This window comes from Urocitellus parryii, chromosome 1 (genome assembly GCF_045843805.1).
Source record: "Urocitellus parryii isolate mUroPar1 chromosome 1, mUroPar1.hap1, whole genome shotgun sequence".
NCBI lineage: Eukaryota > Metazoa > Chordata > Mammalia > Rodentia > Sciuridae > Urocitellus > Urocitellus parryii.
Window position 1 is genome coordinate 36,238,922 of NC_135531.1, and position 23,494 is coordinate 36,262,415.

Sequence of the window (23,494 nt, forward strand, 5' to 3'; positions counted from 1 at the left end):
GTTGAACAAATGACAAGCATTGGAGTGCTGCTGTTTTTGTTATTTTTGGTATTATTGAAGGTTCTCTGTCTATGTCTACTGGTTGAGTGATGGGTTGGTAGGTGACTTCAAATTCTGAGTAGTGGTCAGTTGGTCAAACTTTCTAAAAAGGCCTCTAGGGGAACATTAGTTGAAAATCCCTGATATCAGTATATTCAGAGTTAACAAACTGTGCTACCACCCACAGATCCTGAGTAGGCCTTGCATGTTCTGGGCCTGACTCTCCTCAGGGATGTACCTCAGGGTAGGATGTGAGGTGGCTGCAGAGGCCTTTGTTCTCACAGAGTGAGTCAGTGTCTCTTAATCCAGCCATCAGGACTGTGGTCCAGGGGATCAAAACCTAACAATAGAGACTAGCTCAAGAAGGTGGGAACCTCTCGAAAAGATCCTGCAGTAGCAGCAAAGCCAGCAGCAAAGCCAGGTGTGCCACAGGGTGAGAGCAGATGTCTTTCCTTTACACTTGAAGCACACCCCAGTTCAGAGTGGTCTTCCTGTTGGATGTGGGGATCCTGGGGTGTTTATAGCTGAGTCAGGGAGGTTCAATCAATCCTCAAGGCCCTGTCCATTCTCATCTCCCCTCAGAGGCTGCTCCCAGCTGAGCTCTGAGTGTACCTGTGCCACATGCTTGGTGTGGCCTGAACCTGGGGCCTGGTCCCAGACACCTGTCTTCAAGGGGATCCCCAGGAACTTCATGCAGGTGTAGGCTTGGATAAGAGCAGCTCTAGAGGATTCTCAGTCATCTCTGCTCCTCAGAGCTCAGGATTCCCAGGCCTGTCCCTTACAATCAAGGGGATGTCCTGGAGCTTGGCTTCCATCAGGCTGCCGGCCAGCAGGGCCCCTTCTGGAACTCTTTCAGCAGTCACTGGTTTTTTTTTGGAGATTGAACCCAGGTCCTAATCAAGCATACTGTATGTACCCTGAAATGCATCCCCCAGTTCCCACCCCTTTTTATTTTGAGTTTCCCAGGCTGGTTTGAACTGGTCGTCCTCCTGCCTCAACCTCCAAGTCACAGGGATTACAGGCATATGTCACTGCGCCTGGCCAGAATTCTTGAATAGGTTCCCCCTGGGCTTGAATACCTTGAACCTCTTCCCTCCTTTAGTTTCCCACGCTTGATCTCAGATCTGCCCTCTGTGGCCCTGTATGATTGAATCTTTCTTTAGCAGGAGCCACTTTAAATATTTGAGTAGAGCTCCTGTGTCACTACTGTCTTTAAGTTCTTCTTATGAAAATTATTACCTTTGTGATTTAATTCTCCGTTCTGGATCTTTTCTAGAGCAGACACCTTAAAAACAACCAAACCAAACCAAACCAAAAACTCCACCGACTACTAGGATTGTCGTCAGGAATCAATCTTACCATGTGGGGACCAGGCGAGGGGGGCATCCATCCTTTCATTCACACACAGAGGTTGATCTCACCTTGTGACCTGAGGTGGAAGCCTGTGCCCTTTTCTTTCTTTCTTTTTTTAAATATTTTTTTCAGTTGTTGATGGACCTTTATTTATTTTATGTGATGCTGAGGATCGAACCCAGTGCCTCACATATGCTAGGCAAGTGCTCTACCACTGAGCTACAACTCCAGTTCTCCTTTCTGTTTTAATAGTCATTGCTTATATTTGGGGGAAATAGTTTCATTAGGATTAATTTGGGGCACGAGTACAGTAATCCTCTCTTATCTGTGGGGAATACACTCTGAGACCACAATGGATTCTTGAAGCTGAGAGTAGTGCTGGACCTTGTGTGCTCTACTTTTTGTTTTAAATGTGTGTATGTACCAATGATAAAGCTTAATTTATAAACTAGGTGTAGTAAGAGATTGATGACAACAACTTACCCTGGATCTTATCAACCTGAACATATAATTCTTTCCCCCACTCTTCTTATTAGATCAAGAACTTTCCCCTTTCCCCTTAAGGGAAGCACTTTGCCACTTCTTTGGCATATCTGGAATGCCGCCATCTCTACTCTCATGCTCTGGGGCCACTATTAAGTGAAACAAGGGAACATAGTCCCTGCAGATGCCTCAAGAGTCGATCTGATGACCAGGACGGCTCTTGAGTGGGTCATGGGCAGGTGGTGTCCACAGCATGGACACAAGGGAGCAAGCTTTGGTTCAGGTCGTGCATGGGACAGGGCAAGACAGGACAGTGTGAGATAAAACTTATGTTATTTATTTTTTGAATTCTTCATTTAATATTTCTGGCCCATGGTTAAACTCAGGTATCTGAAACCATGAAAAGCAAAACTGAGGCTAAGGTAGGACTACTGTAATGGATCTCAAAATAACAGTGACATGAGTGACCTTATCTCTCTCTCACCTGCAAGCTCAGAGGTAGAATGTGTCTGTGACTGATGACTATCCTCAACATCTGTCATCCCCAGGCTTCTTTTCTCTTGAGCTCTGCCATCTTGGTCTCCATCACACAAGTCACCTCTTCCCCAAAGTAGCTTCTGGGGATCCAGCCATCATGTTTGCATTCTATCTATCAGGAAAATGGAAGAGGTGAAGGGGATGAATCAGGCATTCGTTAAGGAAGATTCTTGGAGTTGCCTAATGTTTCCCACATCCCTTCAGTCAAAATTCAATGTCAAGGCTTTACTTGGCTCAAACAAGGCCGAGAAATCTAGTCTTTATTCTGGAAGACCACACATACAGCTAAAAACTGAGATTTCTGTTAACTGGCAAAATCGGGAAGGGATATGAGGTGATACCCTGTCTGTACAATAGCATAAGCAGTTAGTTGACCCTTCATTGTTCATATTGCTCTTTGACTTGGAAGAGAAGGGGAGGGTCCATCCTAGTGTCTTCATAGAAAGTTCTAGATTGTAGAAAAGATAGAAACAAAACTTCTTAGGCCATGATTGTGTGAAGAGGAAAAGGACATCACAAAAAGGAGACATTTAGCTTTGAAATGGCAGTGATTTTTCTTAGACCATGCTCTATGATAAAATTGCAAAGAAAGATTTTAAAATTCCATTTAAAGTACATTACCAAAATCAAATGCACACTGATTTGTTAAGTGTGGACACAAAAAAGTGTAAGCCACGGAAGTGTGTGCACGTGGGCTTTGGCTAGAGTGCGTGGGCTCTGCTGCATCTTTGCCTGGAGGAGGGAAAGAACACTCAGTCAAGGGACGGTGAACCTGGAGGCTGCTGGCTGTCACCAATGGGATGACTAACTTTGCTGGGCCACAGTCTCAGCTCTGAATATCTGGGTGATAGCTTCAGTGGGCTTCAGGGCTTTTAAAATTCTGAATGTCCACTAGATATCAGGTCAACAATGGTGAGGGAACCCTTAGAACCTTAGTCCCCAGCAGTTTTGGAAGGCCATGTCTGTGTGCACAAGTCATGTGTACAGCCTGGTGGAACAGGCTCAGTCATGCAGCTACACTCGGGTGTTTGTTACCCATGTTGTCCTTCCTTTCTACCTTGTCCTTGTGAATGTCACAGCAATATATAAGGGAGAATTTGTAGTTAGAGCAAGCAATTTTGAAATCTGTGGAGTACTGAAGGGAAATATAGTGAATGGTTCATGGTGATGGTACGACTTCACCAGTTACCACACTTATCAATAAATGACAATTCAGGGGACTGGGGCTGTGGCTCAGCGGTAAAGTGCTCATCTAGTACATGCGAGACCCTGGGTTTGATCCTCAGCACCACATAAAAATAAATAAAATAAAGGTATTGTGTCCAACTATAACTAAAAAATAAATATTTAAGAATAAATAAATAAATGACAATTCAGTTTGTATTATCTAATAGCTAAGTTTCATTTAGATTCAAAAAGTGGTAAAAATTAGAGCTTAAGAGAAACACAAGATAAAATTAAGGGGAGATATGATCAGACAGAGAGATAATACAATTAGTATTTTGTGCTGTTAAGGTTAAATGCAAGTGTCAAGATGTTATCATGGATAATATTTTCAGTATTTCATTTTTTAAAAAATTCTTCAAACCCCTGGGATTTCTAACAATATAGAACATTGCTTTGTTTCTAGGAGTCTCTGCCTGCTCTGCCCCCATCTGCAGAACTGTATGACTGCTTCCTTTCAAGGTCTCTGTATCTGGATTCTACAGCTGAGTACATGAACCCATAGGACCTAGGCTTTGAGGTGTCTAAAATATTAGGTCTTGTATGAAATATGGAACCATTTAGACAAATCTCTAGTTGTGATGTGCACACCTCACTAAATGGCTAGCTTTTTCCAAAATAAAGCAGATAACTATATTATTTGTTGTGATGTTTCGATTCTTTAAATGATCAAGAAAACCACTTTGAGGAATATAAACATGTAAAATACAGTTAAGAGAAGTATTGTGCTAGGTTTAGCAATAACATGAAAAAGTGAAAAAGTATATTATTTCCTAATAACTAGGTCTTGCTTTCTGCCTCTCTAATGTTTCCCAGTCAGAGAAAGAGAAATGGTTACTTACAAGGTGTTTGTTGAATCTTTCAGGTTGATTCCTAAAAGCATCTCAGTAATATCTTTACTGGCTTTTTGGAAGCCAGAAGCTTTGAAGTGTTTTTTTTTATTATTATTATTATTATTATTATTATTATTATTATTATTTTAACTTTAGTCTTTAAAAAGGTCAGCACAGGAGAGTGGCAGTGATTTGAGAGCCCCATGCGGTGTGGAGGCAAGTTAGACAAACACCCGGACCTGCAGCCTTTTTGTGCTCTGTGTCCGGCTGCCCCTGACCACTGGGCAAGCTTTGGGGGAGAAGACACTGTGTCCACACAGCCACATAGGCTAGGATCCCTGCTCACCCTAAGTTGAGCGATCTAAATGACCCAAAGAAAGGTTTTCTTGCAAAACAATATCCCCCCAAACCCAATTGCTCAATGGACTTTGCTTTCTCTTTTTTGAGTCAGGGACTGTTTAGCTGAGTGGCCAGGCACTTCAAGCTACCAAGCGTCTGGGCTCTCACAGGTACAGCCCATTTTTCTCTCTGCTCTCCAACTCCCTCCTGTGACTTGAAGGAGGAGATCTGATAGCTCAGGGTGAAGTTGGAACCGCCTGGCAGCTGCTCTACCTTTGGTGGGTGCCCAGTCACACCAGGAAAAAAAAAAAAAAAAAAAAAAAAAGAAAGGGCAGGCTGGCCTCGGTGAAGTCATCCTGTAAGGGTGGTGACACCTCCTCACACGACTGTGGGGAAAATGCTGGGTGCCGGGCAGCGCTTGCTCCCAGCTGCCTGTCAAGTGCTGGGAGTAAGAGGTGACCTCTTTATTTTTAGAAAGGGGCTGTCATAATAACCCCGAGCTTAGCTTCATTCAAGGCTGGTGGCAGCATTTTGGAAGTTTGTAAACACCAACTTTCGGAGTAAGGGAGGAGTGCTTTTTTTCCCGGGAAAAGGAAAGATCTTCACTCCTGGGGCTTTTCTCCCTGGACCCTCAGAGTTATTCTGGAAAAGACCCTGTTCAGCTTCCCTGCTGTGGCAAGCAGGTGTGACAGCTGGGCCATGCTAAAAAGGGCTGAAATGCCTGAAGATGAGGACTTTGGACCAGGCAAAAGGTAATTACAATTTATACTTACTTTACCTGGGGTGTTTTGTTTGCTATTTTTGGTCTTAAAACTATTATGATTAGTTTAAAAAGGGCTTTAAATGAAAATAGTTTCAAAAAAATTAGGAATGCCATTCCTTGATCCCAGGAAACTGAATTTTCTTTGGAATGTTCTGGCCCTAATGAGACAAAATTAACTTAATGTCCTCTTAGAAAAAAGTACAAAGAAGGGATGAATGGCCTGAAATTTTTTTAAAAAAATGGTTTTCCAGGATACCAAGTAAAGTCTACTTGAGTTTTTCTATGTTTCATTTTTAAATTGAGATGATAGTTGTTGGAAATCTAAGCTCATGAATAGTTTTTTTCAATATTTGCATTTTAAAAACTTGCTGGGCAGTTTTAAAGGTTAGATATTGGGCCAATTTTACAATTTTTATATTTCAAAACAATTTTTTTAACCACAAATTTTTATTTTTGGAGGTGTGATAGGTTGGGCCTGTGCATACTACATTAATCTTATCAATTTTTAAAAAAAATATTATTAATATCTACTTCTAAGAAATGGGGAACATAGAGGGGAAAAGATGCAGACATTAATTCCTACTAATCTGAGTCTAACTGTGCCCAAGTGGAAAGTCTCCGTTTCATCTCCATTACTGGTAACAAAACTTGTATAAATCAGGTAGAAGTTTTCATTGGAATTCTAGTTGGGGTAATTGACCTTTGGATATAAAGAAGTAGAAAGGAACTTAGAAAGGGATCATTGATAATTTTATTACCAAATAAAGTAAGTGGGAAACTGGTAACCCTCTAAGAACAAGAGTACCAAGCTGTATTTTTGAAAGCCATGGTCATGGGGTGGTTTGTGTATAGTGATTATAATCAATAGTAATAGCAACCTTAAAAGTTACCTTTCCTCTTTAGTTTATTCTATTTTCTTCCAAATTCTCTCAGCACATGAAAAGAGACATTAGGTTGACATTTAATTCAACAATGAAATAACTTTATAAATAAAATGAGGCATTAAATCAAGTACTTGAAGATGACCTTTATAAAAAGTGCCTGGAGAGGTATACGATTAGCCAACTAATTAAGAAAACATTTTCAGAGAAGGTCAAACGTTGGTTTCCAGGTGATGGGTAGTTCCTGGGTCATGGCATGGGTATATCCCCTCCTGCACAGCTTTACATTTCTGAAAGCAACACTTTCTCTTTTCTCATGGCACCTGGGCATCCCCACCACCTCTCTGTGTACAGTTTTGCACACAGTAGGCTTTTTATACACATATTTGTTAGATGAGATATATTTAGAAGCTATTTTACACCTGTAGTACCTATCTGGGGCACCTGATCCCTTTAGGATTGAAGAGGGAGAGATTTGGCAGAAATGTAATAATGGGTTGCTTTAATGAAATGCAACATTAACAATTAAAAAGTAATTAATTGTTGATAGTAAATTATTTTGAACTAACAGTTTTGGGTGTCAACTAAGCAATTTTTTTTTCTAAGTAAATTTTACTGGGTAAAAAGAATAAACATATAAAGAGGAAAGTGTATAAATATGTACAGAGACATAAATATGTATTAGACACACATAGAATTATTATCACTAATAATATATTTGAGGGAAAGTGGAAGTTCCCTCTCACTCCTTTGAGGTAGCATACCTCTGTCCCCCTTTTTTTATTTTGATGGGATAACTTCCAGTTCTTAACGGTTGGTGGTTTGTATACTTGGCTTTACCTCATATATTTGTTTGTTTTCCTATCTGTTCAGAAAGAAAGGGCATTCTGGATGGGGGAAAGTTTAGAACCAAGTTATAAATTAAATATTTGCAATTGAGAGTGAATTTTATTCTTGATAAATTTAAGATTAAATGCCTGAGGACAAGTCCTTTAGTGCCATGTCTAAAAGAGAAATTGCTATTATAAGTCATGAATCTGCTGACAAAACGCGTTCTCAGGACTTGATTGCAGCAGGTTCTAATTGACTATCACATTAAGGCTTATTCATGTTACTTGGGTCTCATTTTTGGAATGTGGTGTCCAAGGGTTGCTCTATAACTGCCAGTGAGCTAAATCTGAGTTTGGTCTTTTTTAAAAAAAATCAGTGGAATACGAATGATGGGAAACCTCATTATTGTACTGGGGTGTGTACTTCAGGCATCCCTGGTGCCCACTGCTTGGTTTTCTCCTGGCCGAGCCTATGGCTCCAAGGTGCCATTTTATATTCATCAGGTGGACAACAGGGAGGGGGCAGGCAGGGGAGAGACCCTCCTCCCTGTCTTTTGTCTTCTGCAACTAATGAGCCTGCTTGGTAAGAACCTGAGGACTGTGCCATTTCCAAGGTCAAGAGCTGAAGGGAGAGGGCAAGAAAGCCATGCTGAGCAGGCTCAGAAAGGCACAGACCCAAGAGGAAGCACTGGGGCCAAAGAAAAAGAAACAAACAACCCAACGCAGCAACTAGGAAAGCAGACAAGATCAAGAAATAGGAGGAAAATTATACCCTGGCCTGATGCCTGGCTTGAGAGTGGCTCTATGTCCCACTTCATTTGGCGTTGTACCTTGGAGCAGCAGCAGATGGCTTTCTGAGAGGCCTTGATAGCCTGAGTGAGAGGGCTGTGGGTGGATGGCACATTACCTGTGACATTCCTTATTCCAGATATCAAGAGGGAGGTGGGCCAGCATTAGGACTGAGCTCTTAATGTGGCTGTCCTGGAAGCACTTTCATAGCAGATGACTATGTTCACCCAATGGTCTGTTCACTGGGTATTATTAGGCTCTGAATCTAAGCCAGTTGCTGTGTAGGTGATAGGGTCATGGGTTAGGTCCCTGCTGTCATGGAAATGCAGCTGGAGTTGGGGAGACAGGCCACAAAGTAGAAATCTAGTAAATGGGAGTACTTCAGATGGTAAAGACTGAGGGAATGAAATTTAAAATGCTAATGTGGAGAGTACCTGGTATATGTCGGGGCTGGAGCCAGGCAGGTACAAAGCAAAATGGTGGTAGTTCGGGGCTGTGTGATACATTGATATTCAAGTTGTCATATAATAAGGACTTAGGAGTTTGTTTGAAAAGGCTCTACAATTGTAACTTTGCGACGCTAATTTCAGTGCTCTGGAGTGGTAAGGTGGTCAAGTACAGACTCCAAACTTAGGAGTGTGGTTCCAAGAAGTGCTTAGAACCAGAAGGATTTTGGATTTTGGCTGTTTTCAGTTCTGAAATATTTGCATGTACATGAGGAAATGTTTGGGGATAGGAACCAAGTCTAAACACAAAATTCATTTTAGAAAGCAAATCTGAGCACAAAATTCATTTATGCTTCATATCCGTTTTATACACATAGGCTGAAATAAGTTTTATAGGATATTTGTAGCATGACTGTGTTTTGATTGTGACTTATCACAAATGAGGTCAAGTGTGCAAGTTTCCACGTGTGACATCCTGTTATTACTTAAGATACTTTGGATTTTGGAGCATTTCAGGTTTCAGATTTTCAATTTAGGAGTGCTCAACTTGTTTTTGTATTTAGAAAAACCAAAGAAATTGCATTGAATTTTATTCCCTGAAGGTTTCAAAGAAACTTTCAGTATAAACATGTTCTGTAATACAGATGTTTTATTAATTCAGATTGACTACGTTATGGAATTAATTTAAATTGCTGGTGAGGCCTGTCCTTTGATAATATCATTTCTTTACAGTGCAGGGTGAGAGTAGAATTGCCTCACATGGACACATGAGCAGGGAGCCCCAGCTCAAGCTTTGTGCACCTTTGCCTTGGGTTAAGCGGACTCCTGTGAGCACATGTATTCATGTTTTATGTGTCTGAAAAGTTTCTATGCTGCCTTGTTGTGGAAATAGACACAGAGAAAACAGATAAACAAAGGCCACATAGCCATTGAGTGAAGGAGTTAGGATTTGAAGGATTTGCCTTAGACCCATGTATAATCATTGTGTGGTGAAGATGCATTAGGGTGGGTTAACATTCAGAAGCAAGGCTGGTGTGGGCTCAGAAAGGTCAGGTATGGTTAGTACACAGGAAGAAAAGGGACTGGTTGGAGATAAGTGGGAGGGGTACACACAAGCCTCTCATTTGAGCCCTTTTGGAGTGGGGTGCTGGTAAAGCTTCAAGAGCCAGCTCTATGGAGGAGGGAAGTCCTGATCTGTATGTACCACTGGCTGATTCTTGTGCTGTAACTCCTTGCACTGTGGTCGATTTCAAGCTACCTATATGAGATCATTGAAAGTAGCATTGGAAAGAGAATTGCAGTATTGGCTCTCATGAGCCTGTGGAGGTCAGCCTTTCTATACAAGTGATTGTAGGTCAAGATAAGAGAGCTAGCATTCAGTTCTAAAATGCTATGTCTTCTTTATTTATGTGTCTCTAAGCCATCTGTTAGTCAGCTTCCCATAGATATGACAGAATACCTGAAAAAATCAATCTAGAGGAGGAACGATTCATTTTGGCTTCATAGGTTTTAGTCCATATCTGGCTGACTTCATTGCTTCTTGGCCTGTGATGAGGCAGGACATCGTCGTGGAATGGTATGGTGGAACAAAGGTGATCACATCATGGCAGTTAGGAAACAGCAGGTGGGGTGGGTGGCAGAGATTGAGGTGGAGAGAGGAGGAGAGGAAGGGGCCAGGGAAAAGATATTGTCCAAAGGGGAAGGGGAGTGTCCTAAGGACCTATTCCATTTAACTAGGTCACACTTCTTTCAGTATCCACCACTTCCTAGTAGTCCCCTTAGCTATGAGTCCATCAATGGATTACTCCATAATACTATCATAAGCATTCAATAAAGTTTTGTTGAAGGAATTAATGATTATTTTTCTTCCCCTTTCTCACATAGTCATGGGAAACATCTATCAGGAATGGAAATTGTTTATCACTTTTGAAATCCTACTTCAAGCCAGCTGGGTTAATATTTGAAACTGATTAAGAACATGTAGAACAATACGATCTGTCCTTGTTGCAAAGAGAGTTTGTTTTGCGTGAGCTATTTCACTCACGGTTAACATGCACATTGCTTCCTAAACCTCTGCAGCTCCCAGGAAGTTCTGGGTGCACACACCCTTGGTAGAACCAATCTCTGACCTATAAGCACAGGGCACCTGATTCTTTGCTGCCTTCCTAAGACTGTGATGCAGGTGTCTTTAGCAGGGGTGCTGCAGCTCTTGAGTGGTGGGCTGTGGGCAGGTGTACTCAGGTGACTGATAGAACAAAACACAAATATGTGGGCATCCCCTCACCCCCTGCCTCTTGGCCTTTTATGGAAAATTGGTGCCTGAATCCATTTGGTTGTTATGCTACTTCTCAATACTGTGCTGATCTGGGTCCTGCAGAAGGCACAGGGGTGTGAAGGTTTGGCCAAGGGGTGATCTCATATTCTCTCATTCATATTTAAAAACAACATCCCAAACAATTATCCCACTATAGGGTGTTATAGCTGCTCATTTGGGGAAGTAAAGGTATCAGGAAGAAAGAAGAAAGAATAAAATAGAAAAGATTAACTATAGTCTATTACCCTAAAAAAAAAGAAAGAAAGAAAGAAAGAAAACAGTTATACTGTCTTCTAGTTCTTCTTGGTTGTTTTCTTGGCAGTTGTAAGTAAATGGTCCATGTATTTTTTTATGCTGTTTTTTCTCTAATCAGCATTTTCTTATGGCATTTAAACATTTCAAAAGCATTTTTAAAAATTCCTGCCAAAATATTTTATCCTTTGGATTTGCCCACATTTATTGGTCATTGTTACTAAAAATAATTTTGCCACTTATAAATGTGAGTAGGGTACATTACTGTATTTTCTTCATTTGAGGGAAACAAGAGGTAGAAAGTGGGGAGTAAACACTGCCAGCAGCAGCAACATCTGCTGCTGCTGCTCCTCTTCCTCTTCCTCCTCCTCCTCTTCCTCCTCCTCCTCCTCCTCTTCCTCCTCCTCCTCTTCCTTCTCCTCCTCCTCCTCCTCCTCCTTCTCCTTCTCCTTCTCCTTCTCCTTCTCCTTCTCCTTCTCCTTCTCCTGCCAGGAATTAAGTCAGGGGCACTCAAACACTGAGCCACACCCCCAGACCTATTTTGCATTTTTAAAATTTAGAGACAGGGTTTCACTGAGTTGCTTAGCACCTGACCTTGCTGAGGCTGGCTTTGAACTTGTGATCCTCCTGTCTCAGCTTCCTGAGTCCTTGGGATTACAGGTGGTGTTGCACCATTACCCTGGCCACTGCCGGCTTCTTAAGGACTGGGTTCCACAACCAATACAGCATAGTTCCCACCGTGTTCTGTTGACCAAGTGGCCCCTATTGGAGGGGAGGGGACATAGAGCCCACCTTTTCTTGGGAGGACTGTCAAAGATTTGTGGGGCTAAGAAATGCTTAATTAATATTTGTTGTTATAAAATTTTTGCCAGTTATCCAAAAAGATACCCATAGCAAAGCTTGCACTGGCTTTCTCTGCTGAGAAGAATTGACGACTCTTGACCTTTCTCCCTATCACAGTAATGCGCCAGTTATCTAGTCGCTTGATGAATAAGCTCATTTACATAGGATAACTCTGTGGTTCATTGAAATAACATCTTTAAGCATAAATACTTAACAATTTTAACCGTTCTCCATGGTGACCATTGTTATGGGCTCTGGAATAAAACAAAGCTGTTTTCAGTTCTGGCTGAAAATCCCAGCCTCATCATATATTAGCTGGGTGGCTGATATATGGGCAAGTTACTTAACCTCTCCAAATTTCATTTTGTTACAGTAAAATGGGGATTCCTATTTAGAGGTTTGTTTTGTAGTTTCAATATGGTAAGTCACATTAAATATTTAGTTTAGTGAATGGCTCACTCTTTTTTTAAGATTTTTTTTAGTCATAGATGGACACAATACCTTTTATTGATTTATTTTTATATGGTGCTGAGGATTGAATCCAGTGCCTCATGTGTGCTCGGCAAGTGCTCTAGCACGTGCTCTACCACTGAGCTACAGCCCCAGCCCATGAGTGGCTCATTCTTAAGCACTCAAAAGTAGTAAGTAATGATATATCAGTAATCCATCTCCTTTAGCAGTACAGAATAAGCTACTTTTGAGTGAAAACACCTCAACCCTTTGTGGTCTAATCCTTGTGCATATCAACAGACGCAGCACACAGGGAGGATCCTGAGCATGTCACAGGAAATCAGGGAGCTGAAACTCCAAACTTTGGTTCTTGTGTTCCGATGAAAGAAAATTTAGACACCAAAAGCCATGCAAGAAAACTTTAGTATAAGTGAAAGTAAAGAGAAGGTGAGGTGAAAGTAAAGTAAAAGCAAAGTGAGGCTCAAGCAGAGAGCACTCTGAGAGAGAGTGGACCATCTCAGAGCAGAGAAAAACAAAGGAGACAAGGCTGTCTCCAGATTTATTACTGTTTGAAGAACTGGGGACCATCTTCTGTATTCTTTGCCAATCAGGTGTTCAACTCCTCCTTCGCATTAGATGGTGGAGTTTTTACCTTAGTTGGTCCTCTCTGAAACTGTCATGGTGGCCATCCTATTTACTGGAGGGCTTCTTCTACAAGTCAATCCCATGTTAATGTGGGCCCTGGGGTCAATAGCTGGTCAGAAGTTACCTTAGTGCACCTGTACTACTAAAGGAATATTCCTTCTGAGACAGATAGAGACACTTATAACTATAGTTCCTAGCTTCCTACCAACCTCAGTGGATCCTGTCAAGAGTTAGTCCCATTAATCCTTTTCTCTTGATGTGTTTTCCAAATAGCTCCCTTGCTTTTGTTTATTTTCTGCATATTAACTACCACCACTTGATTTCTCAAGATAGTTTAAAGAAGGATCCTAAAGTAATTTAAAGAATACTTTGTGAATTTGCAATGCATTTCACTACTCATTGTTAGATACTACCTAACAAGCACTGCATCTACCCCTTCTAAATGGTGGTCTTGCCAGGGGATAGAGGCAGAGTTACCTGAAACTCTCACCCACTGAACAGCTCTGAGGAGCGTTGCTGGTTGGTCTAGTCTAGATGGTCTGTCTGCTCTTTGTATTTGGAGTAGTGTGTGTTTGGTTGTTTTGACCCTCCCTAGGATGACTTAAGCTGCATGAGCATTGGTGTTATGCTAGACTGTGTTGAATGTATGAAGTTCAGTTCCTTGGCATCTAGAGGGATGTGTTCCAGGACACCTGGGGGATACCAAGTCCCTCATATAAATTGGTGCAGTGTTTGTATCAACTTCTGTGCACCCTCCCATCTACTGTCAATCATCCAGTTCACTTAGAATACCTAATTCATGTAAATACTGTGGAAATAGTGTTGTGTGCTATATTGTTTAGGGAACAATGCCAAGGAAAAAATCTGTTCATGTTCAGTTACAGTTGTAACTTAGAATATTTTCAATCCAAAGGTGGTTGGATCTTTGAATGCAGAGCCCACAGATATGGAGGGCTGCCTGCATTGACCTCTCTGTGGGGAAGCAAGGATGCCCACCCAGTGCTTCTCACAGGAAGATGAAGGTTCACAGGAGAAAATTCAGGCTCAGAACATGCAAGCATCTCTCCACAGTTGATTGGCTTGGTTTCATCTCAGGGACACTGTAAATCTTCTGAATGATTGTATTTCCATCTCTGATTGAGCCCTATGGAAGTTTGGTGCTAAACATACAATTCCCCTCTAGCAAGTGAGCAAAACTTTCTGGAACATGCCTCTGGATGCCCTTCTTCCACATGGCTTTAAGATTGTCTTTGCCCTCTGACCACTAATCAGGCTCTGGCCCCAAGCAATTTACCCTGATTCATTTGCTGGCTGACAGGTGCCATTTCACATGTTGCACAAATATATCCTGTGGCCAGGAGGTAGCCTAGGATATACACAAGTTAAATGGGGGATGGGGGTGGGAAATAAGTGTCCCATTCACCTAATTTTTAAACTTCAGACTAGGAGACCAAAACAGATTCAGAGGTCTGTGAAGGGTTGGAGGTAAGGGGAAAGAAGTACAATATTTCAGTTCATGTTTGAAAAAGTTGGGTCTCAGCATCATCAGCAGTAGGGCATGGAAGGCTGCTTTGAAAATTGGTATTTTCTTCAGCAATCAAACTTCTCTTTCAACTCAAATCCAGTGATTTTGGTTCATTTATATGGCTGTTGGCCCCACCGCAGCTTACATTCTTACTATATAATGAAAGTCAGACAAGATCTTCAGGCAGAAATGAGTTATAAAACTCTGCTTATGTGTTTTCCCCCGCTTTTCAGTTGTTCTTCTAAAAAATACCAGCTAACTCTGAATGAGAAATTAAAAATGGCCTCGCCTTGTGAGGAATATTGTGTTCGGGTCTTGGGTCTAAGTCACTGATGCAGTGACGTCTGTGGGATGAAATCAGGCAGCACAGTCTGCGCCACAGGCCCCATCTGCGTTTTTTTCTAATTTCTCTCACATACTCTTGCTCACCCTCGGGACCTCTCATCATCCTCTCTCTCTTCTCTCTCTGCTCCCCTCACACCCTCACACTACAGAGCTGCCTCTCAAACCCATAGACCCTGCCATCTTGGAGTCCCAGATTGGCAAAGGCAAGGGGTGAAACCTGGATGTAGCAATGCACCACAATATACACAGGTCAGAGTGTCCTGATGAGAAATTGGGAAACCTGGGTTAGGGAATGTCCCAGCTATCCCAGGAGACACAAGGTATTGGGTGCCTGAGAGGACAGTTGTGTTGCCCTGCTTCATGTGGACCAGACAACCTTGTCATCGGGGACACAGATGGAGTGATAATCCTAAGAGAGGCTCCTCAGGTCTTCCAGGCTGGGCCAGCCCACACCCTCTTTCCTGCTACAGTGTCCTTTTTGCAAAGTTGGCCTGCCTTAGGAGTAATTGTCACCCACTGGGTAAATACCATCGAGTGCTATTCAGATTTGGCTCTGTGGCCTAATAGTGTCTAGGGGAGACATCACCAGACTGCAGAGTCTTTGCCTTAAAAGGGAGGACTGCAGTTGTGAGCACCTGTTATGGAACGAGGTGATGGAAAGGCCAGAATGTTCACTCTGCCTGGCAGCAGTGTTCTGTGGAAGGTTCCTGCAATGCAAGTGTTTCATGGGTGGAGACTGGTGCTCCTGGAGCTGGGCAGACACTCCCACACCATGGTTGTTAATGAGTGTCATGTAGTAATTACCATCATGGTGGAGCCTCATACCAGCCATGTAAACAAAACAGGAGCAGCTGCACACCAAGTCACCCTGACTCAGGAAGTGACATTTCATGCTGCTGTTTTATGTAAACTATAAGCAAGTGCTTTATTTTGAAAAGAAAAGAAAAGAAAAGAAGCCTACCTATCAGTGGAAGATCTCAAAATTATGCCTATAGAATTATAAACTCCATTTTTAGATATGGCGAGGGGATTACAAATGTACTTAAATTTCTTAGAGGCTACTAATTTCTATCACTTTGAGGATTCTATGTAAGAATCAAATTATGTGCCACATGTACCTTGTGTCTGGAGTAGCTTGTAACATTAGTGGCAGATAACTTTCCCTTCACAATTGGAATAAATAGAACACAAATTCTAAAAAGCCATAGTTTTTGCATTCTGAGATATTATGGAAACTTGTTCTCTATAAAATAAACAGATACATGGAGAAGTTGTAAACCTAGAATTAATTGCCTTGCTTGCTGAAACAAGAAGAGAATTGCTCAGTAAATCTAAGACACAAAAAACAACGACACTGATGATATAGGAAATAACTAATAATATGTCTTCTTGGGGCTCAACAGAAGGGGAGAGGAAGGCTCTTATGTCCCATACGAGTCCAGGGCTTGATGGCACATGGCTTCGTTCTCTGTTGTCAACTCCTATAACCTGGAAATGGTTCCAGGAGCTCTGATAAGGATCATGAGGCCTTGTTAGGAAGTTTCTGGAAAGAATGCTGTGATGCATTATTGTATGTCCTCTGCCATGTGTGGGGAAGATAGAGTGGTACCACTCATATCTGTTCCACAGCAAGGGTGGACTTTGAATGACTCTGCAAGTGTCCAGTGATTTTGATGGCACCTTGACTTATAAACCCCCAATTAGCTGCCAGCGTTCTGACACTTAAGACCTTGGCAGCTTTACTCAGGAAAATCTGAAGGTTAAGTGCCTCCTTATTAAAACTAGGATAAACTTCTACCGCAAAGGCTATTCTTAAGATTACAGAAAAACTTTTGCTATTGTAATAGCAGAGCAGCTTTGTCAATGCTATAGAGAGATCCCTGTGCATATGTTTCACTCTTGTTAACTGAAGGATGATTTTTCATCCAACTTCCGTAGAAGAACACTGTTTCATCTAGAAGAGAACAGGCTTGGGAAGGTAGTGGCTTGGAGAGCTGCAGAGTGTGTTCTAATCCTGGTGCTGCCCCTTGGCTGTGTCTGCTGGTCATCAGAGGCATTTTTCCCACCTTGTCAGGTTGTTGTGGGGACTAGAGATAGTGTAATTAAAGCTCCTAATGTAGTTGCTGGCATCTGGTACATGCTGTCATAGAGCAGCATCTCTGCTAATGGTGACTAGATAGCTTGCTGGGTTCACCAGTGGCCTTGGTCACCTTGTATAGCCACATGTCTGAAGCCAGTGATACCATGAATGAGTAGGCCACTGAAGCTTGGAGGCCAGATCCACCCTGCAGCCTGTTTTGGTGAATCAGCCATGCTCTTTCATGTTTATATTGTTCATGGCTATCTTCTTGCCACAATAGCATAGTTGAGACAGACCAGCCATATGGCCAACGAAGCTGGAAAGTCTTACTCTATAGCCCTTTCAGAAAATGTTTGCCTACCCCTACTCTAGAACATAATTGTTCCCACCATTGGAGCTGTGTACTTAGTTGTAGTTATTCTCACATCTCTCTGTGTTCTTTGTTGTTTTTGTGATTGTAATCACATGACTATAAGTTATGTAAATTGATGAAATAAGAGTTCCAAAGAGGATTTTTGTAGCAGATTCTCTGGTTGCTCCCAAATACCCAGCTTTCCTTTCTTCTTTTGGGAATAGAATCCCAAGTTTTCTCTGATCACCAGCAATTGAACTGTTTCCTAGACTCTCTTGCAACTAGACTCGGCCGGTCATTATGTTCCAGCCAGTGGGAAGTGGGTGGACCTTGTAGGCTGTGACTTTAAAGAGAAAGAAGAGTGCCCTCTGCTTCCCTTTTCCTGATGGTGGCAAGGAGGGTAAGGATATCAATAGCTGCAGTAACTCTCTTGGACAATGGGGTGGCTAATTTGAGAGTATCTGAGCAACAAGATGGAAAGGGCCTGGGTCTGCAGCATTATGGATGTGCCATATCAGTCCTGGAGCCCTAGGCTTTGCTGTCACAGGAGGGAGAAACAAACTGTTCTCTTGTATAAATGACCATTGCTTTGACATTTGATATAGTAGGTGAGCTTGTCTCTTCGTATATACAGTTTTTTATGTCTGTGAAAATTAAGTCAAAGCCAGCAGAGGGAGTCAGTAGAGGGATATTGCCAATATTGTATTTTTACAAAAAGTGTGGAAAGACAACTTAAAAGGGTGGGATATAAAAGTTTAGGAAGATTCCATATTTGATTGTGATTAAGTTCTTGCACTTTTTTAAATAAACAAAACTAGAAATCATGCACAATATATTGCAGTGTGTTTTATTCAAGAATATCAAACTGTTCCAAGTCCTAAATCAACTGGGAGTTTGATAAGTCCTTACCACTTATACATAAGTTAATATTGATTGTATTGAATTGAATGTTCCAGAGGTAGTATTTAATTTGTTAATCCTGAGTCATTATTTAAGTTATACCATGAATTTAAAAACATTCATACCAATTTCTTGTTAGTATGTTTTGGGATTAATACATAATCTATATCATCTTGGATAAGGGAAGAGGGGGATGTTATCTGATACAGAAAAAGCAGGTCACAGGTGACCATTACTTGCAATTATATATATATGGATAGGATACATAGTCCTTTTAAATCCCTTAATAAAGTCTGAGAAAGGAAGATATAATTGCTTGTGGGCCTAATGTTTAGCATCACTCAACTGTTTTTGGTACCTTTGCCTTTACTTTCTAACCCTCATCCCTGGGATCTCCAGCTCCGTGTTTCCAGTGAAATCTGAGGTCTTTGTCATGATCAAACACAGAATTTCTAGATCTCCATTTTACTGACTTTGCTAAACAAAGATAATGTATTGATGAAGAAGGGAGCATGGAGGCTGCCCTCATTGATCAGCAGGCTGAGTGTGGCACACTGGCAGGGCAGTATTGAGGGCCAAGAATCAGCCTGAGGCATTATTAGTCCATTGTAAATGAGAGCTGAAACTCTTTATGGCTTTAAATTTCCCCATTATAAGATCACAAACATGTGCATACTGTGGGTTGGACATTTCATATTTTAATATTCTCAGCATCAGCAAATGAAAGTAGACTTAGCCTTTTCAGCTGAGTAGGAGGCCTCTTGGCTGGAAACCACTTTGGGCCTGAGCTTTGACACTCTGACAATACTTGAAGGGTCATCTTTATGTGAGAAAGTAAATGTCTATTTCGTAAAGTAGAGGACTTAAAATATTCAGTTTTGCTGCATTCAGATTTTCAAGTAAATGTGAGTGGGTAGCTCCTTCTAGAATATAACATCCTCCTACAAAAGGTGTTCTCGGTAGTACTCAACACAGGGCTCACCAATATTTCATAGGGCACAACAATCCAAAAAGTGTTAGCAATCCAGTCTCATTCAGCAGATACAGCCAGGTTCCTCCTGAGGATTGGCCAGACCTCTGGCCTCCCAGTGGTGTTGGTGGAAGTCATGCTTCTGATTTGCATGTCACTGACTCTCTGCATTCTTCAACATAAATTGTTTAAAAGATGAAATTTAATTGTTCTTATGATTCTAATGAGTTTATTCATAACAAATTTCACAGAGATGATTCATTCCTGCCCTGCCCATTTATTGAATAAAACATCTATAAAAAATTTAATGTAAAAGTTATGTGAACCCAAACACAGACTCAGTCACTGACAGTGGTCTCTTCTGGCTGATATGTAGAGGGGTTACTCAAGTGATGTTGAAACTGGATAGTTTGATTAAAGACTACACAGATTAGAAAATACCAGGCTCATGTTAATGATGAGAGAAGCCATGGCAGATATCTAACTTCAAAAACCACTACCTTTTACAAACCCAGAATTTTACTTTATTTTATTTTGGTACTAGGGATTGAACCTAGAGAAAGCTCAACCACTGAGCCTAATTTCCATCCCTTTTTATTTTTTCTTTTGAGATAGGGATTTGCTAAGTTGCTGAGGCTGACTTTAAATTCACAATCCTCCTGCCTCAGCCTCCTTAGTCACTGGGATTACAAGCATATGTCACCATGCCTGGCTAAAATTCAACATTTTGATGAGCTATTTTTTTTTAATTGAAAATGCATGAACAAGGGAGAAAAATCAGGAGAGTGTACCATAGATTTCCTTCTGATCAAAATATAACTCAAAGGATAACATATTTTTCAAGGCAGTCATCAGGGGATATATTGACATCTCTGTCTTTCATGACATGTTATTTAGAAGAGCCATTGTTCATTAATAACAGGGGTTTTCTTTAGACCAGCTGGCCAAATTGGTTTCATTTTCACTTCCCTGAATACTCATATAGCTGTCCCTAGAGTAAGGAGTGCCTTTATAACTGTTACCTAGAGTTAGGAGCATCCCAGTCGGTTAGGATAAAATATTTATACCACCTAATTAATCTACTTGCCTGGGTGAAGACAATCCTGGGATGCCTAGGCTCAGTGAAGTGCTACTCTACAGTTATTCCATTCTTGTGGTTCTGAATGCTTCTATACAGGCAAAATAAATGAGGTTGATTAAAGAGCTATCTTACCCTACTACAGGACCTTATCCCATCCATTTCATATTACTGAAATGTGGGGTACAAACAGAATTCTTATTAATCAGTCCATATAACAAACAGAAGACATTTACAATCATGTCACTGCCTGGAAAATCCAGTAAGTAGGCCCCTCCACAGGAGAGCAGGAAAGATCAAACACCGACCATTGTACCTGAGGAACTGGTAGGTGGGATATGCACATCACCTTCCTGTGACATCTGATTTGGGCAAATTTCTTCCTCAAAATGGCCTTGGCTGGCAGATAATCAACAATAAACTGCTTTGGCCGTCATAAAGCACAAGTGACAGCCATTAGATTCTACTGAACACCATGGACAGAATCTTGAGCCAGCTGAGAACTCTGGCAGCAGAAGTGGATATGTGGGACAGGCAAAAATAAAGGGGGACCATGTGGATGGGCAGGTGGCTCTCACCGGTCTTGTGAATATTAGCCTGTACTATCCCAGTCTTGTGTATTTGCACTGCATTCCACTTAATAAGGGGATGCTAATTTTCAAAATGAGTTTTCCTGAGCAAATAAAAAATGTGAATGGAAATGAAATGTTTATAGAAACTCCTTATATCATAAACAGAGTATACAATGACTATTATCCTGGTAAGTAGAAATACTTGAGGCCTAATCCTTTTCTTTAAAATTCTGGCTTCCATTCACGTGTATAACAAAGTGGAGGAAGTATATTCCTATAAACAATGCTCTTTAAATCAGGCAGGCTGTATTAAGTTTTATAATTTTATTTTCCTAAAGATCCTATCATTAAGGGAAATAGTTTCTTTTGGAATTTGCCCTCACTCCATAGTGTCAGCCACTGCTTATCCACTCCAGGAAGTCTCCTCCAGGGTAAGACATTTCATATTTCTCTCCTAGGCATCCCTTGCCTCTCAAAGTCTATTTCCAGACTCTTGAAGTGCTTTGAAACACAATCTTATACCGTCCTCTTTCTTGTTTGTCCTCTCTGCACCCTTTAGATGGTGCCCCACCTTCCTTGCATGGTGTTGAGAATTGCATTAGGCTAGTTTGCCATTAATCCATGCACTATTCACACAGTAGCCTATTGTCATTCTGCCTTGGAAGGATGGTGATGGCACATTTAGCAAGCATTGAGACATCACAATGAGACTTATTTTTTCTGTGACTGATGAGGATGTAATCCTCTTGTTGAGGGCATTTCCTTTAAAAGCCACTAATTGTGTCATGTTAAGAGAAACAAGAGATGTGCTTTTTGAAGAAAGGATTAAGGTGGGAATATGGCCTCCAGTTCAACAGTCTTGCATCTTGGTTGACTCTTTCTATGAGTACTAGTCACCCCAGGTTTGTTATACTCCAGGCTATCCCTTGTTAGTGTAAAGTCTGACAGCAGATTCTACAAACAAAATTAATTTGAATTGACCTTCATAATAAAGGCACTTTGGAAGAACTTGGCAATTCAGTCTGTTAAGACTATATATATTCCTGCTCAGGCCCACTGAGATGGGCACAATCTCTAACAAGCAAAATAAGGAACTATATTGTTAATATTGTTTGCAGTATAGAAAGATGTTTTAAAATATCATCACAGTTTTCTCATAATTAGGACAAAGGTAAAAAAATCAGGGGGGGGATATTTACTTTGGGGTCTAACTACAGTAAATCCTGGATGATAGTTTATTGAAAATTGTTTCTCAAATAGAATGGGAAGGCTAATATTCAAGTTAGCAAATTTGCTTCACAATCACAATTTCCATTTTCCTCGAGGAATGTTTCTTGACTTTATTATCTTTCCTCAAGGATAAAGTAGAAATCTTTTCTTCCCCAGAGATACTGTTTGGGGTAGATGTTGGCATTCACAGATGAAAGAGTGTTTCATCTTCTGCCTTCGTCAAGTAGGTGCCTGTCCTATCTGCCATGGAATCAACACTGTTGATGCCCTGGGCTTACAGAAGTCTAGTTATTAAAAAATTAACAGAAGTGCCTGTTGTCAGCTGCTTGGCTGGCAGTTGTTCAGTGTCATCCTTCCAAAGGCTCCGGATGATTGGTGGACCACCCAGGGAAACAGCAGTACTTACTTTGGGACAGAGGGGGATAAGACAATTGTACAAAATAAATAACTGATCTCTGGTTCATTTCAAACTCAGTATAAAAAGAGAGAGTACCCCAAATAGAATACCAAAGTACCCCAAATAAGGTGGGGCTCAGCTTCCCTGGGCAGCAAGAGCAGGCACTCACTGGCGCCTGTCTGTCCCTGGCCTTGAGAGGAGGAGCTGCTCACATAACTAATTGGTTTGAGAAAGTGAAAGCTTCAAATTGAGTGCTATGTAATTTCTTAATCTTGTGTTTGCTTATTTAATACTCCAGTTGACACATCCTATTTGCTTTGTCATGGTTCTAATTCGGTGAGTGCTTATGCAGAGAAGTATATCCCTGTTCTTATTTTTTCTCCTACATAAACTCAATCATGGTGGAACATAATAAGTATCCAAAGGATTAAAAAAAATTCTAACACATTACACTTAAGAAATGTTAAAATCTGTAACCAGATATTAACTGACCTTTCTAAGAAAGATTCACAGGAATTAGTATCAACAGATGTTCACTACTAATTGAGAGCATGAGACCCTTAGTCACTAGCTGAGAATGAAAGGTCTCTAAGCCAGAGCATATTTATTTATAAGTGTAATGGTTGCAGCAGTTGTCTGTCACAGTTACTAGGTCACAACTTAGGTTATAACAAATCCTTTTTCTTTTTTTTTTTTTTGATATGTCAATATGTGACGTTGACATAACTAATTTTCTAAAAAAATATTGTTTAGCCTCCATATCCACTACTTATTTTTAATAAAATCACAAATAGTGTGAAGTAATGTATATTCTTGGGAAGTGTTATGCCAGAGATCTTATACATGTATTTAATAATGATTACTGTACTATGGATGGATTGTAGAAATATGAAAAACTCAAAAAATGACGAGAAAGAAGCTTGTGTGTGTGTGTGTGTGTGTGTGTGTGTGTGTGTGTGTATGTGTGTGTTGGGGGGGGGAGAGAAAGAGAGGAAGTCAGATACAAACAGACAATATCCGAAAG

The 23,494-nt window shown here is 41.0% G+C and overlaps 1 protein-coding gene across 2 annotated transcripts in view; it reads left to right on the forward strand.

Annotated features, from left to right (window-relative positions):
* Retreg1 (reticulophagy regulator 1) overlaps nucleotides 1-23,494 on the forward strand; it is a 137,596-nt gene that overhangs the window by 95,957 nt on the left and 18,145 nt on the right. The window contains exon 1 of one of the 2 annotated variants that reach the window (XM_026393595.2): nucleotides 5,200-5,560. The exons of the other annotated variant lie outside the window; for it this stretch is intronic. Coding sequence (XP_026249380.1) covers nucleotides 5,508-5,560 — 53 coding nt within the window. The 5' untranslated portion in view covers nucleotides 5,200-5,507. Of the gene's footprint in view, nucleotides 1-5,199; nucleotides 5,561-23,494 lie in introns of those variants that run through there. 2 annotated transcript variants of the gene reach the window in all.